At 34.2% G+C, this 15,090-nt stretch overlaps 1 protein-coding gene across 1 annotated transcript in view; it reads left to right on the plus strand.

Annotated features, from left to right (window-relative positions):
* Positions 1 to 15,090, plus strand: part of NAALADL2 (N-acetylated alpha-linked acidic dipeptidase like 2) — a 955,512-nt gene that overhangs the window by 768,105 nt on the left and 172,317 nt on the right. Inside the window, exon 11 of the mRNA XM_063621698.1 lies at positions 396 to 491. Coding sequence (XP_063477768.1) covers positions 396 to 491 — 96 coding nt within the window. The remainder of the gene's footprint in view (positions 1 to 395; positions 492 to 15,090) is intronic.

Here is a 15,090-nt window from a genome sequence, read left to right on the forward strand (position 1 = left end):
TTATTGTTATATCTCCAGTTCAGAATTTGGTCTTGAACTTCAGACCAATATAGTCACACACCATCTAGATGATTTTTTGAATGTCCCACAAACATTTCACCTCAAATATTTAAGATTTTCTGCCCTAAACTCCCACATTTCTATGATTTCTAAATTAATTAAATATTAATCTATTCTATCAAACAAGAGTGGAACATAACAAGTTGATGTATCTGATCATTTTAATTTATAAATATTCTGTGATGGATAGTTAGATCAGGAGAATGAAATCCAGCAATCAACAGAAACCTTAAGGCAATTTAGAGTCCTTTTTAATCTTTAAAGAAAATCCAATAAACACTTGAAAAACAAAATCAATGAAGAGTTTTCAATGTTTCTTTTTTGATTTGCCGCAGGGTCCAAGTTTTCTCTCCGAGGCCCTTTTTTCTACACGAGCAGCAAAAATTGAAGAAATGGATCCGTCTTTCAACCTTCATGAAACCATTACTAAGGTAGGGGAGAAGTGCATTCATAAATAGGTGGGAAATATTTGTTCTTCTTTATTGGTAGATGGAGTAAAGGAACATAACCAATCAAGAGCAATCCATATATTTTCATTTGTAGAATATATGAGAAAGGATTTTAGTACATCCTATTATTTTACTAAGGAATAAATAATTCGTTCAAGATCATACAGACCCATAACTGATCATTTGTATCACAAATCAATTTTTAATAAAACAATGAGTTTTTTTCCCTTAGTCTGAAAGAAGAGTTGTATGATAATCTCAAATATACCTCTTCACTTTAGATTATGGGGAAATACAAAATGGACCTTTGCATTTTTCTGTCTTCAATAGTTTGTTTAAATAGTTAAGGTACTTGTTTATGATAATTTTTAGTTGCAGAAAAAAGGCTAGTTTTTAAAATGAAAAAGACTGCATTTATAATTAGAAAGTCTTTTACTGAAGGGCAATCATACTTATATTTTTAACATACAGATGTCCCCCAACTTGTAATGGTTCAACTTTCTATTTTTTGGCTTTATGGTGGTTCAAAACCACTACGCATTTAGTAGAAATCCTACATCAAGTACCCATACAACCATTCGGTTCTTCACTTTCAGTGCCATATTCGACAAATTACATGAGATATTCAAGACTTTTTTCTATAAAATAGGCTTTGTGTTAGATTTTGTCCAGTTGTAGGCTAATGTAAGTGTCTGAGCATATTTAAGATAGGCTGAGCGAAGATACGATGTTCAGTGTTGTTTGTATTAAATTCATTTTCAACATATATTTTTAACTTATGGACATAACCCCATCATAAGTTGTGAAACGTGTGTATTTTTATAGCAGTGAGTTAATTATATAAAGAAAATTAAATTTTACAGTATGGAGCAAATAAGTTTAATGTTCCTGACATCACATGGCATCATATGGATTTTTACATTTACCAATTATTTAACCTGTCATCACCTGCCTTTTGGGGATAGACTTTATAGAGAATACTGACATTTTAGTACCATTAAAATAATGTCTCTCTCTATGTATATATATATGAATTATTTATATGTTTATATTTATGTATGGATTATTTCCATATATATACTTTCTTGAAAGATTGAATCATTCTTAAATCTTAGTGCAACTTTATGTAGTTGTTTTTTTCTTTAAAAAAGAGGAAATATGGTAAAGCGAACTGAGTGAGTGTCAATAGAATGAGCTCGGAATACAAAGACTAGAGCCCGTGTCTGTCTTTGACCCTGAAGAGCTGTGTGAATTAATTTTTTTCCAAACCTTTAAAATAAGAGGAGTTTGAATTACATTTTACTTAAAATTATTCTAAGCTCAAAATATCTAAATCTTAGCTATACATTTATTATGTTTGGCAAAATCACCTAACAGGAAGCCTATCCCAGTTCTTTATTTAGTTTTTAGTATCCCCCTCTTTTGATCATATTTTTTTTGTATATAACAGGATAGAAGTGCACCCAAAACACCTCCTTAGTATTCAAAATCTTAGCTGTATTTCTAATACTTGGAGATTTTATATATATACATATATATATACACACACACATATATATACGTATATATACACACACACATACACACATATAAACATGCATTAATGAATATATAGTTTAATGAATTCATATATATTCATAAATATATATGATCTATTTCTAATACTTGGAGATTTTATATATATATATGTATACACGCAGACACACATAGACACACACATAAGCATTCATGAATGGATATATATTTTTATGAATTCATATACATTCCTATACATATATATGAATATATATATTTAAATGAATTCAAATACAATGAATATATATATTTGTTCAAATATTCTAGACACACAGAGTCTACATTTATTTATTTTTAAGCAAAGCATTAGAGAATTTCAGGGCAATGAAATAGCAATATTTTCTCCATTTTTTTCCTGCTTTTGTGGGAATCATTTAAATCAACGATTTTTGTGGAAGGGATAATTTGAGGCAATGTTGACATGAGACATAGAATGAAATGATGGTGTCTAGCATCAGAAATCCTCAGCCAGAGAAAATGCTAGGCTTTTCATTTCAGAGGTATAAACATATACCGATTCTCGATGCCTGAAGTCTTGACCACACTTAAGAATTTCAACTCCTAAGAACATGTAGGGAAGCAAGGATTGGTCAGAAATGGAGTACAGGGGCACAGAACACATCCTGAACGTATGCAATTGTTCTTTTTTAATTAGTGTGAAACAGACAGAAAATTAGAGGCCGTTAGAAGATAACAAATTTGTTCACAGATATTGGAATATATTTTACGTGTGTTTTCAAATATGTTTGATGAGTGAACAGAAAGTTATTGACCCATTAAGTGGATATTGGAAAGAATTATATGTCCAAGAGAAGATAAAACCTGCTTAGGTTCAGAAGCAAGAGTTCCGTGAGGTTTTTTTATGATGACATATAACTTACCCATTGTTGATTCTGTTTCCTCAATCATCATGTCTACTTGCACTCATGTTGGAAACATTGATCAAGGAATGAAATTGTGCTTCACAAGTTCAGTCTTACTTCACCAATAGCAGAACTGAGAAACCATAAAATGAAGTAATTAATAGATACTTCATTTTAATGTCAGATTTTATCAACAGAAAAATGAAATATATAGAGGGGTTGAATAGAGTACAGGATATATGGAGCATGGGTTTTAGTTCTATCTTGGCTACAAAACTGTTATTCTATTTAGTAGAACTTTGTTTTATTTTCTATGACAAAAAGGAGTACACTCATAATGCCCTTCCTTGCTAGGATTCTGTGAGGTTGAAATAGATGATGTATACATTTTCTCTAGAAATGAAGCATGTATTTAATTAAGTATTACTATTAACTCATTAAAAAACTAGTATCAAAATCTTTCAAGTAGGCGCTTATCTGCATTTTCTGAATTTTGTGTTTACTATAAAATATACATATATGGATAATATAGATATAAAAACGTAACCAAACTAATTTTAAATGCTAAGAGTACACTAAGTTAGTGTGTACAAATAGAATATAAATTTTAATTTGTGAAGAGTTGAGGGCTTTAGAATACTTTTTTTCACTAAGGATAAATAGTATTTTTATCAACGTATCAACATATCACAGTTATAGTATGCTTCTATTCTGAATAATAGTGTGGTTTATAAATAACATTCAGCTTTGAAATTTAAAAACCCATCTAGGTATACATTCTCAGTTATCAATTATGACAAAACCAATTTTCACAAAAATATGAAAAACACTTGGTAAAATTATGAAGCAAAATTATTACTAGTATCATGTCAATATTAAAGCATTTTCAAGAAACTAGAAGTAATTGAAATTCTGAAGATACTACTTTTTATTTCTCCCAATAAAAGTTTGTATTTGATATAGCATCATAGCACAATCACATATTTTATATTACCTAATTAATTAAATATAATAAATATGTATATCTAATATAATATAAACATGTAATACAACGATTATCCTCTTCCAATGAGTAACTCTTTTTCTTCTAGACTTTGCTATAGATTACAAGTATGATTTCATGCCAAATTAAATTTTAATTTCTACATATTAGGAAGTTAATAATTTATAAATAGGGTTTTGCTGAATGTAAACAATATTTTATTTTATTTTATCATTTGTATAAATTTATGGGGTAGAAGTGCAATTTTGTTACATGAACAGATCTCACAGTGGTTTGGTGAGGGCATTTAGAGTATCTCCCAAGTTACATACGTTAAGCAATAAAATAAATAAACCATACTCATACGTGGGATGTGAACTGTGAGTCCTTGAAAGTAGCTTTCCACTGTTTTCCTGTAGTTCTTTTCTTTTTTTCTTTTTTTTACAAAGTTTGAATTTGTCTTGGCATTTGTCTTTTTGGTATAAAGCATGACACCTAAGAAAGTAACAAATGAGGCTCAATATTGATGCCAATAGGTGTAATTCATCATGACTTCAATGACAGTCAGGTGGTACAGTATAAAGTTGCTGAAGGGCAACACATGCTGCATCAGTGTTGAAGATGTTTTTCTTTTCTTTTTTTTTTTTTTTTTGAGATGGAGTCTCGCTCTGTCGCCCAGGCTGGAGTGCAGTGGCTCCATCTCGGCTCACTGAAAGCTCCACCTCCCGGGTTCATGCCATTCTCCTGCCTCAGCCTCCTGAGTAGCTGGGACTACAGGCGCCCGCCACCATGCCCTGCTAATTTTTGTATTTTTAGTAGAGATGGGGTTTCATCGTGTTAGCCAGGATGGTCTCGATCTCCTGACCTTGTGATCCGCCCACCTTGGCCTCCCAAAGTGCTGGGATTACAGGCGTGAGCCACCGCGCCCAGCCTCTGAAGTTGTTTTTCTTATCTCCCATAATTACATTAAAATTATCATAGAAATCAAGCTAATTCCTTCATTGACTAAACCTAAACATGAATTAAATGCCAATGTAAATCCTAGGTACTTAATCCTTTAATAAGTGAATAAAAATGGCCATGTATTCATGTTTTTAAATAGGCTTATTTCTCCTTCCACACCTAGGAATTTTCTAGTTATGTTTCTAAAGTTTCAACATTTATCTCCTAAGTTGTTATTAGCTATCTGTGCATTCTAATAATCTACTATAGTCCCAACATTCAGCAAGACACTTGCAATACCAAAATGGTTACTACACAGGAGAGATCTAAGAGAATAAACAAGGTAAAGAAATCATTTTAGTAAATTATGTCATATTAAAAGAGATGATAGTAATGTGGACAAAATATGGGAGGAAAGAAGATGGAGCTTTTGCCTCTGACATGGTTTGGGTCTGTGTCCCCACCCAAATCTCATGTCAAACTGTAATTCCCAGGTGTTGCAGGAGGGACCTAGTGGGAGGTGATTGAATCATGGGGGCAGACTTCCCCGTTATTGTTCTCGTGATAGTGAATGAGTTCTCACAATATCTGATGGTTCAAAAGTGTGTGGCACTTTCCCCTCTCTCCCTCTCTCTCCTACTCCCTCATGGTAAGATACATTTGCTTCCCCTTCCCCTTCTGCCACGATTGTAAGTTTCCTGAGGCCTTCTAGCCATGCTTCCTGTACAGCCTGTGGAACTGTCACTGGAGAGGTGACATTTGAAGAATTTGAGGAATTTCAACTTGATCTTAATGTCAATGAGTTTCTTTTGACAGAGCTTTAAAGATCAGGTTGTTGATAAGAGTGTGTGAAAAATAATTACACGTATTTTGGAAAACAGAGACAGATTTGTGAGACAGTTTTAAGATTGAAGGACAGGATGTATGATATAGGAGCCATGAAATAGCGTGAAGAGTCAAAAATAATTTTAATAGTTCTATCTTAAGAAAAGTTGATATTATTTCATAATTATTAATTCAATTAGGGGCTAGTTTGGAGAAAGCGATGATGACTTTGACATTGGATATGTGGAGTTTTGTAGTGCCATAGAGCACATAGTCAGATACATCAAGGAGGCTGTTGAATATGAGGTTGTAGCTCAGAAAGAAGTAAGGTCTAGAAATGCACTGTCATGTATAGTAACCACTAGTCACATGTGGATTTAAATGAAAAATAATTAGAGTAAATAAAAGTTCAATTTCTCAGTGGCATTAGCCATAATTCACATGCTTAGTGATCATGTATGATAGTGGCTACTGTATTTGGCAGCACAGGTTACAGAAAATTTCCGTCATGACTGATAGTGTAGATGATGTTACCTTAGCAACACTGGTCCAGATGAAGAAGAGTAAAATGAGACAGGCTAAAAGACCCAGGAGAGAGCGGTTCATGTAGTCCTCAAGAAAGAAATATTATAAGGAGAAAATGTTCAAAAGACTATTCACCCAATCAGCTGCTCACTCATTATAACTTTTGAACCAATTTTTTGGAATTCTTGTTTCCCACTTCATTTATGCCCAATCCTCAGATATTTGCTATTCTCAGTAAAAAGCTCCACCTGGCTTGTTCCTCATTACTTTAGTCTACTTTTAACAGATGCAAAATCCTGTATTTATTTTATGTTTTTGGATTTAATATGTTATCACTTTCTTGCTAAAATTCTGTCCCTAATAAACACTCAATTAATGATAATTGGTAATTTGTATTAAAACAAATGAAACAAAATACTGTAGCTACATTTAGAAGAAAAATACTTTAAAAATCAAATGTGAATATACGGCACTTGGAGTGCCAGAAGAAGTTCTATTATATTATGAGATAGGAAGTACCTTTCGTCTGGCACCTCAAATGCTCTATAGTATATATAAAAATCTCTGAATATGAATGGTACATCTAGTGAAACAAAATTGCCCTAATCTATGTGGTACCATGGAAACCAGCAAATGACCTAATTCTGCTTGTAACTTTCCTCAAGAAGTATCAGTTTATTGCCGGGCCCGGTGGCTCATGCTTGTAATCCCAGCACTTTGAGAGGCCGAGGCGGACGGATCACGAGGTCAGGAGATCGAGACCACGATGAAACCCCGTCTCTACTAAAAATACAAAAAATTAGCCGGGCGTGGTGGCGGGCGCCTGTAGTCCTAGCTACTCGGAGAGGCTGAGGCAGGAGAATGGCGTGAACCCAGGAGGCGGAGCTTGCAGTGAGCCGAGATCGAGCCACTGCACTCCAGCCTGGGCGACAGAGCGAGACTACGTTTCAAAAAAAAAAAAAAGTGTCAGTTTATTTGTCCTTTCATTGCTTTTCTCATGTTCAGAAAAAAAAAATTCCTTATTTTTCAATGGCATAGGATATATAAGATTAATGATAAAGGGCTTTCAAAAGATCCTGTTTACATATTACAAAAACAGGAAGAGATGGATACACGTTTCTTCCTGTTTTTGTAATATGTAAACAGGATCTTTGAGTAAAATGATTTGGGTATTACAATATGACAAAGAAAAAGTAGTAGGAATAATATAGTATTGATTTCCATTATATATGTGAAGAAAGTGTCACAGTGATATTAAGTTTCAGAATAAGAAAATATTTGTGTAAAGCCTGGAAATCAAGGTAATTTTTATAGAGTTTAAATTCTAGCAATAGAGTTATATTTTCCCTTACTTTATAGTTATACATTTTAACTCAGTTTTGCAGGGGTGTGAATAAAGGTTAATGGTGGGGTCATCAATTATTTAAAAATTAAATAATTTTAATTGTTAACGATTTCCGTAATTATTCAATTTGGCTGTCAGTCGTCCTTTAGAGTCAATTAACCTTGGTCTCTTTGATTAATAGATTTATATTTGCTAACATACTATTTTAAATACATGCAAAATATAAATCTGAATTATTTAAAAATGTCACGTTTAAAATCTGTATCTGTTGTTATAATATTCTTAAGATTCTTGGAGCATGGTAACTGAAAACTTAAAATGATCTTCTCATTTTATAACTATAAAGTAAAGAGGCAGACTAAACTGTAGAATAAATTATGAGATGCCATTCTAAGCTATAGCTTTGAAAACTATATCTCAGTAGCGTTTCATAAAGTAAAAGAAAAAGAAAGATCCCAAATACCTTTTATTTCGTTTTTGAGTTTCAAAAATGTTAATCAGGCTAATAGAATTCCTGGTACGGTACATGTTTTTTAAATGCTTGGAAAACCTGGCTAGAATTTTTCATCTGAATGAGCAAATCTGTCTTCCAGGTATGTCTAATGTTGATAAATTGTTTGAATAAAATATGAAAATACTGTATTCTATTTAAGGAAACAAGTTTAAGGTTATTCTAATCTGTGTATTTGTACATTTGAGGTAATTCTGAAGCTATGAATTTAGAGCTTTTTAAAAAAATCAATTTTTTCTGCTATATCAAATTACTGTTACTAGATGCAAAATGTCTCCATAGAGATTTGTACTCTTAGCTTTCATGACATGAGCTAAAGCAAAAAAATCCCAAGTATGTATTTTCAATGAAAAGATTGTACTTTGTAATAAAGACTGTTGGTTGGAGCTACTCAAGGGAGATAATAGCATATTAAAACCAACCCCTTACACTTTGAAGAGGAAATAATATAGGTGTGTATATTTTCCTCATAAGTGCATAATTAAACTTAATATCTTCATTTACTGAAATTGGAGATTGTGCCAACTGTATTTTCTCTTGCCTAGAGAGGTTTGGTTTATTCTTTTTGATTATACTGAACAAATATAATTTGTAAAGACATGCCTTATACTATCAGTTTCTCTTTTGTCTTTTTGTTTTTATTACTCAAAAGTGAATTATTACACAATATGTGATTGTCAAAATTTGACTCAATTTTTAAACAGAAGTTAATAATCGAAGTAAATACTTCACAAATTTACCAAAAGCTACCATATATTAAGTGTTATTAACATTTATTAAGATAAGAAAAGAAGGCTGCTATTCTTTGAGCATACTTTTAAAAATCTTATAAAGACATAAAGACTGATTTCTACATGTATTTGTTACAGAATCTAAATATATTACATGCATAAATCAGAATGGAAAGTTCTTTCATCACTTATAATTAGTGTGACAATTTTTTAGGGCACAATAAAACTATTTTAATATGTTTTCATGTTTAATTCAGGAAGTGGTAGTCTCATTCCATAAAGTAACATTTTTGGTGATAGTTGAGTTTTGTATACTCTAAATATAAGTCCTTCTTATTTTAGGTATCTGTCAATAAGTTGAAAGTGAATTTCAAATTTTGATGTTAATTTCTGCATTTTTTGCTCACTTTGAAGAGGAGACTCTACCTTTCTATATCATTGTTGAATAATACCATACTCAAGGTGCTGTAGAAATAGAGACAAAGGGCAGAATACTGAACACATAACAGAATAACTCTAGGTCGACAGATCAAATATCCCTCCAAAAATGTGTTTAAACAAACTTTCTGTATAATAAAAAGATTTAAAAGTTCCAGACAATGTCTACTTAAAAAAATCAAATGTAACACAACATTCCAGAAGAATCTGGGAAAGTTTTGGAACCTGTTATGACAGTTTAATGTTGATATTAAAGAGTCCTGGAGAGAGTACTTACTGACCCATGGACAACTATAATAAAAGATTCCCCTACATGCACGCGCACACACACACACACACACACACACACACGATATGGACTAATTAATGGCACTGATTTTCAGTGCTAATCACGCTAATCAATCTTAGTATTGATCCTCGGAAAACCCTAAATTGTGTGTGTGTGTGTGTGTGTGTGTGTGTGTGTGTGTGTGTGCCCTCTTGGTAGACCTCTGCACATAATGACCCTGAGAGTCACTCATCCTCAATATATCACCGTAGACTGCCACTACAAATTGATTGGATTTGACAGATGAGAAAAACCAATTTGCCAATCTGGGTCTAAAATGCTCATCAGTTATACCTTTTACCTTTAAAGAGGGGGGCTACCCTTAGAAACTTCAAGGAATCAGCCGGGAACGGTGGCTCACGCTTGTAATTCCAGAACTTTAGGAGGCCAAGCCGGGCAGATCACCTGAGGTCAGGAGTTTGAGACCGGCCTGGCCAATATGGTGAAATCTTGTCTCTACTAAAAGTACAAAAAGTAGCCAGATGTGGTGGTGGGTGCCTGTAATCCCAGTACATGGGAGGCTGAGGCAGGAGAATTGCTTGAACCTGGGAGACAGAGGTTGCAGTGAGCCGAGATCGCACCACTACACTCCAGCCTTGGTGACAGAGCAAGCAAGACTCCATCTCAGGAAAAAAAAAAATTCTAGGAATCACTGATTTAAGAAACCCCACTAATGTGAGGAGCTCTGTAAGAATGTATACTAGCTAATACCCAATTGATTTTTTGGATAGTAATTTGCATTCAAAATATGAGGCACTGTAAAAAATATATAATATTTTAAGACACAGTTTCTTCCTGTCCTTTAAGGGTTAATATTCTTGTCAATGCCAGAAACAATTGAATGCATGCCTCTGTGTATAGCAAGATATTTAAATATTTGATTTAATTCATCACCCAAGAACTTCATGTTGAAAATATTTGGTTGAGAGCAAGTGGTCATTAATTCATTTACACTTATCACTGTTTCTCCATTTCAACAGTTGATCCAGCTTTTAACCAATAACACATAATTGCCAATGTAATGAAATAAGCATACAGGTATTGTGACACCATGCGCTTTAAATATTCAACTTTGCTTTCTGCATTTACTCATGCCCCAATTTGATTTTTCATATTCCAGTCTGAGATATGTTTGTCAATGTTTGATATATGGCCTGGCTATCAATAATTGGTCTACCAAATAAAAGTCTCAAATTTTTATTTCAGCCATAGTTTAGAAGAGCTTCTCTGAAGCCTAAAATTTCTCTTTGTCATACATAGCCAAAAGCAAAGATGTTGATACGTGATAAAACAGTTGCTATTTTTTGGTTTGTTTGACTCCTACAAACCTCATGTTGAAATTGATGCCCAATGTTGGAGGTGGGGCTTCATGAGAGGTGTTTGGATCATGGAGGCGGATCCCTCATAAATGGCTTGGTATCATTCTCAAAGAAATACGTGAGTTCCCACTAGAGTTAGTTGTTAACAATAGCGTGGCACCTCCCCAGCCCCCTCTTGCTCTCTTGCTTGCTCTCACCATGTGTTCTCTGCACATGCCATCTGCTCTTTGCCTTCTTCCATGAGTGGAAGCAGCCTGAGGCTCTCACCAGAAGCAGACCCTATTGCCATGCTTCTTATACAGTCTGCGAAACCGCGAGCCAAATAAATAGTATACATTTATTTTCTTTATAAATTGCCCAGACTCCAGTACTTCTTTGTAGCAAAACAGACTAAGACAGCAATTAAATACACACTTTTGGTTAGGTGCTTGAAATGGTAGTAATAATGGATTTTATGGACTTTGGAATTGAAATATCAGAGATGCATATTTATGTACCTATAGAGATATTACATTAGTTGCTATATGTCTCAGTTATTAACATCAAATTTAAATCTAAAGAATGGAGGAAGGGATAAAATAAATGTGTGACATTTGGAATAATTTTAAAAAGAGCAATATGTGCCAGATAATTTAAGAATATGTGACAAACATGAAAAAAGATTTGTAAAATACATGAATGAAGCATTTTAACAATTAGTGTGTTATTATTACCTCGAATCATAAGAAATTTTATCTAAATTCAATAAACATCAGTCACAACTCCTGAATGCCAATCAGTTTATATTCCATAGAGATATTTATTCGATCCACATAACTGACTGATTTCCACAGCAAAGGAAATAAAAGAGGGATTCTGTGATTCCTTTTCACCTTTTCTTATCCACTTATTTCTTCAGAGAAGGTTCAGATAGAAGACTCAGATGCTCTTACTGAAATGGTACACCATTCAGTTTATTCACATCCTTTAGAAGGCCCTAGGGACAACCATGCTGCCACTTTTGGGGATTTTCCTGATGTCAGTGAGTTCATTATGAAATCAACCTGTTTGACTCCAAGTTTCATTCAGAAAATATGGTCACAGTGCCTAGACCTTGTGTTAAGTTTTAAGAGTTGGCCCAAGGCCGGACGTGGTGGCTCATGCCTGTAATCCCAACACTTTGGGAGGCCGAGGTGGGCGGATCACAAGGTCAGGAGATTGAGACCATCCTGGCTAACACGGCGAAACCTCTTCTCTACTAAAAATACAAAAAATTAGCCGAGTGTGGTGGCAGGCACGTGTAGTCCCAGCTACTCGGGAGGCTGAGGCAGAGAATGGCATGAACCTGGGAGGCGGAACTTGCAGTGAGCCGAGATCGCACCACTGCACTCCAGCCTGGGCGACAGAGTGAGACTCCGTCTCAAAAAAAAAAAATAGGAGTTGGCCCAAGATGACTGTATTCTCTTAACTGGCAACATGGATTGCACAGGTATAGCTTCTTTCGGTACTAGTTATTAGGAACCAAATGCATGAGCTTTTTATATAGCTACTATTATGATTAAATTCAAAATATTTTACTTTAAAAATAAATTATATAACTATTTTCCGGAAACCAAAACAGATTAAAATATACGCCATTTGGAAAATATGAACAAGTATAAGCCTCTAGGGATATTTATACATTTTAATTTTCCTAAAGACTCCGTCAAAACAAATCCCATAACTGAAAATAATGATAAAATATTGACTCTGCCAATGTCCAACACTTAGGCAGCTTTGTAATGAATTGTAGTTGTTCTTGTGTGTACTTTACTTCTTTAAGTAGATCACAGTTTCTGTAGTGAAATTTATCCCTTCTTGTCCATCTTTATATGTCCCAACATGCCTAACAGTGACTTTCACTGATCAGTCATATTAATGACTTGTGATATGTTTTACTATATAAGTGGAATCTCTTCCTTTGAGTATCTCCTGATTGACAGGTGCTTTATCCCCTTTTCAGTGACGCCATAAAGCATCACGTTTGCCCTAATGTTGCTGGGGTTGAGAGTCACAGTTAAGTAACAGGAATTAAGCCCTTTGGGGAGCGTCTCTAGCAAATAGGTGCACCTGTTAACTAATTACTTCACTTGTTCATACTGACTTATCTACTGAACTAGCTTCTGCCCACAGCAGTTTTTTTTCAAAGGTGTTATTCTGGTTTTTTTTTGTTTTTTTTTTTTTTGAGATGGAGTCTCACTCTATTGCCCAGGCTGGAGTGCAGTGGCACGATCTCGGCTCACTGCAAGCTCCGCCTCCCAGGTTCACACCATTCTCCTGCCTCATCCTCCTGAGTAGCTGGGACTACAGGCGTCTGCCACCGTGCCTGGCTAATTTTTTGTATGTTTAGTAAAGACGGGGTTTCACAGTGTTAGCCAGGATGGTCTCGATCTCCTGACCTCGTGATCCACCCACCTCGGCCTCCCAAAGTGCTGGGATTATAGGCGTGAGTGTTATTCTTAAACGTAATCTATTTTTAAGTATACAGAGAATAGGGAACACTTTTTTGGTTGATACACTAAATTTTTTCCACACCTTTAACTTACTTTTTTATTTTAAAAAAATCACTTATTGGATATGTTTAAAGTCCTCTCAGTTTAAAATCCTGTATAGGAACATTTTCTATGGTTACAGTGGGTATTTTAATTCCCCCACCAACCCCAGTTTGGAAGAATAAAGCTAAGAAAGACCAAGAAATTATAGTTCATCGTATCTGCTTGTAGAGTTTAGTAATCTTGGCTAATCCTCACTCTGTGGAAGGAAGGAGTGAAGACAGTTGGATATGCCAGAATGGATACACTAAAAGACTGGGAACATGGGACCGAGTAGTTAGTGCATGAACTAGAGATTGAAGAGAATCTTAGAAAGCAGAGATGCTTCAGAATAGAAAATTTAAAAACGTGATTTTTATGTTGGATGACGTGAATAAATAATAAAAGTATTTTATAACAAAGAAAGGTTATTGCTTTTTTGTAAGAATGTGAACTTCATTAAACCTCTCTAGATTACATTTTCTCTTTCAGTTAAATAGTAGGATTCATCCTTCCTGTGGATTTGCCCATAGATGCACAACAAAGAATAATTAATGTACTATTAATAAGAGAAAGGTGACAGGCCACAAATGATGTAGAAAAGTGATTTAAGCATGAGAGACAATGCCACTTATATTAATTTATCAGCACCCTTAATTGTGAAGAAGTGTCAGTATTCATTGGTGTTTTTTTCCTTCATGTTACAAATTCGAATGAGGAGAAAAGAACTAATATTTATTGATGATATATGTGTTCTCACTTTATCCTCACAATAATCCTATGAAGAAAATATTTTTATTCTCCTTGTACAGAGGAAAACTGAGTTACTTAGTTTCTTTGAAACTAAGTGAGATATGCATAGATTACAAATGATTGATTCTGATTCCCAGGAAGCATCATTATTTTACTCCACAATGCCTTTTTCATAAACATTTATTTACAGTATATAGAAAAACTCTCTTTATTCACAATAGCATTAACTGTCTTACCCATCATTCATTTGAAGAATATATTCTGTCACACAATCAATGTTTGATACACATGAGTGTATATGTATACCATGTTCTAATTAATGATAATGCAATGTTTAACAAGTGATGTATATGAGTTTTTATATAAAAAATTTAAAATCTTATGGAAAATGCAGACAACCAGGAAAATTACAATATGGTTTAATTTATGTCCCAATAAGCATTGCGAAGGCTCTTAAGTAGGAACGGAGAGAGCCAATACATAGGTGCATCACTAAATTGTCTATTTCACTAGGCAACTGCTTTCTCAATTCCTTAGCAAATGGCTCAGAAATCCTATGAAAGTCAGGGGTAAAAAAAGGGATGCATTTATCTGTTGCCTTCTGTACCTCATTGCTCAAATGTTCAAATATGACCCTTTTCTGACTTCATCTTCCATTTCGTGTTTCCTCTTACCTCATGACTAGCTTTCTCTAGCACACTCTCCCTTTGAATATGCATGTGGCTCACTCCCAGGCTTCTGGCAGGTCTCCATTTAAATGCCACTTTGTCTCCCAAGCCTTTCCTGGAGATGCTTTATAAAGTAGCACCCTCCCTCATCCCTACCTTCTCATTCAACTTTTTCTTCAGACGTCTTACTTTTTGTAAATTGTAAAATTATTATTTATTTTTTCCTT

This window comes from Symphalangus syndactylus, chromosome 17 (assembly GCF_028878055.3).
Source record: "Symphalangus syndactylus isolate Jambi chromosome 17, NHGRI_mSymSyn1-v2.1_pri, whole genome shotgun sequence".
NCBI lineage: Eukaryota > Metazoa > Chordata > Mammalia > Primates > Hylobatidae > Symphalangus > Symphalangus syndactylus.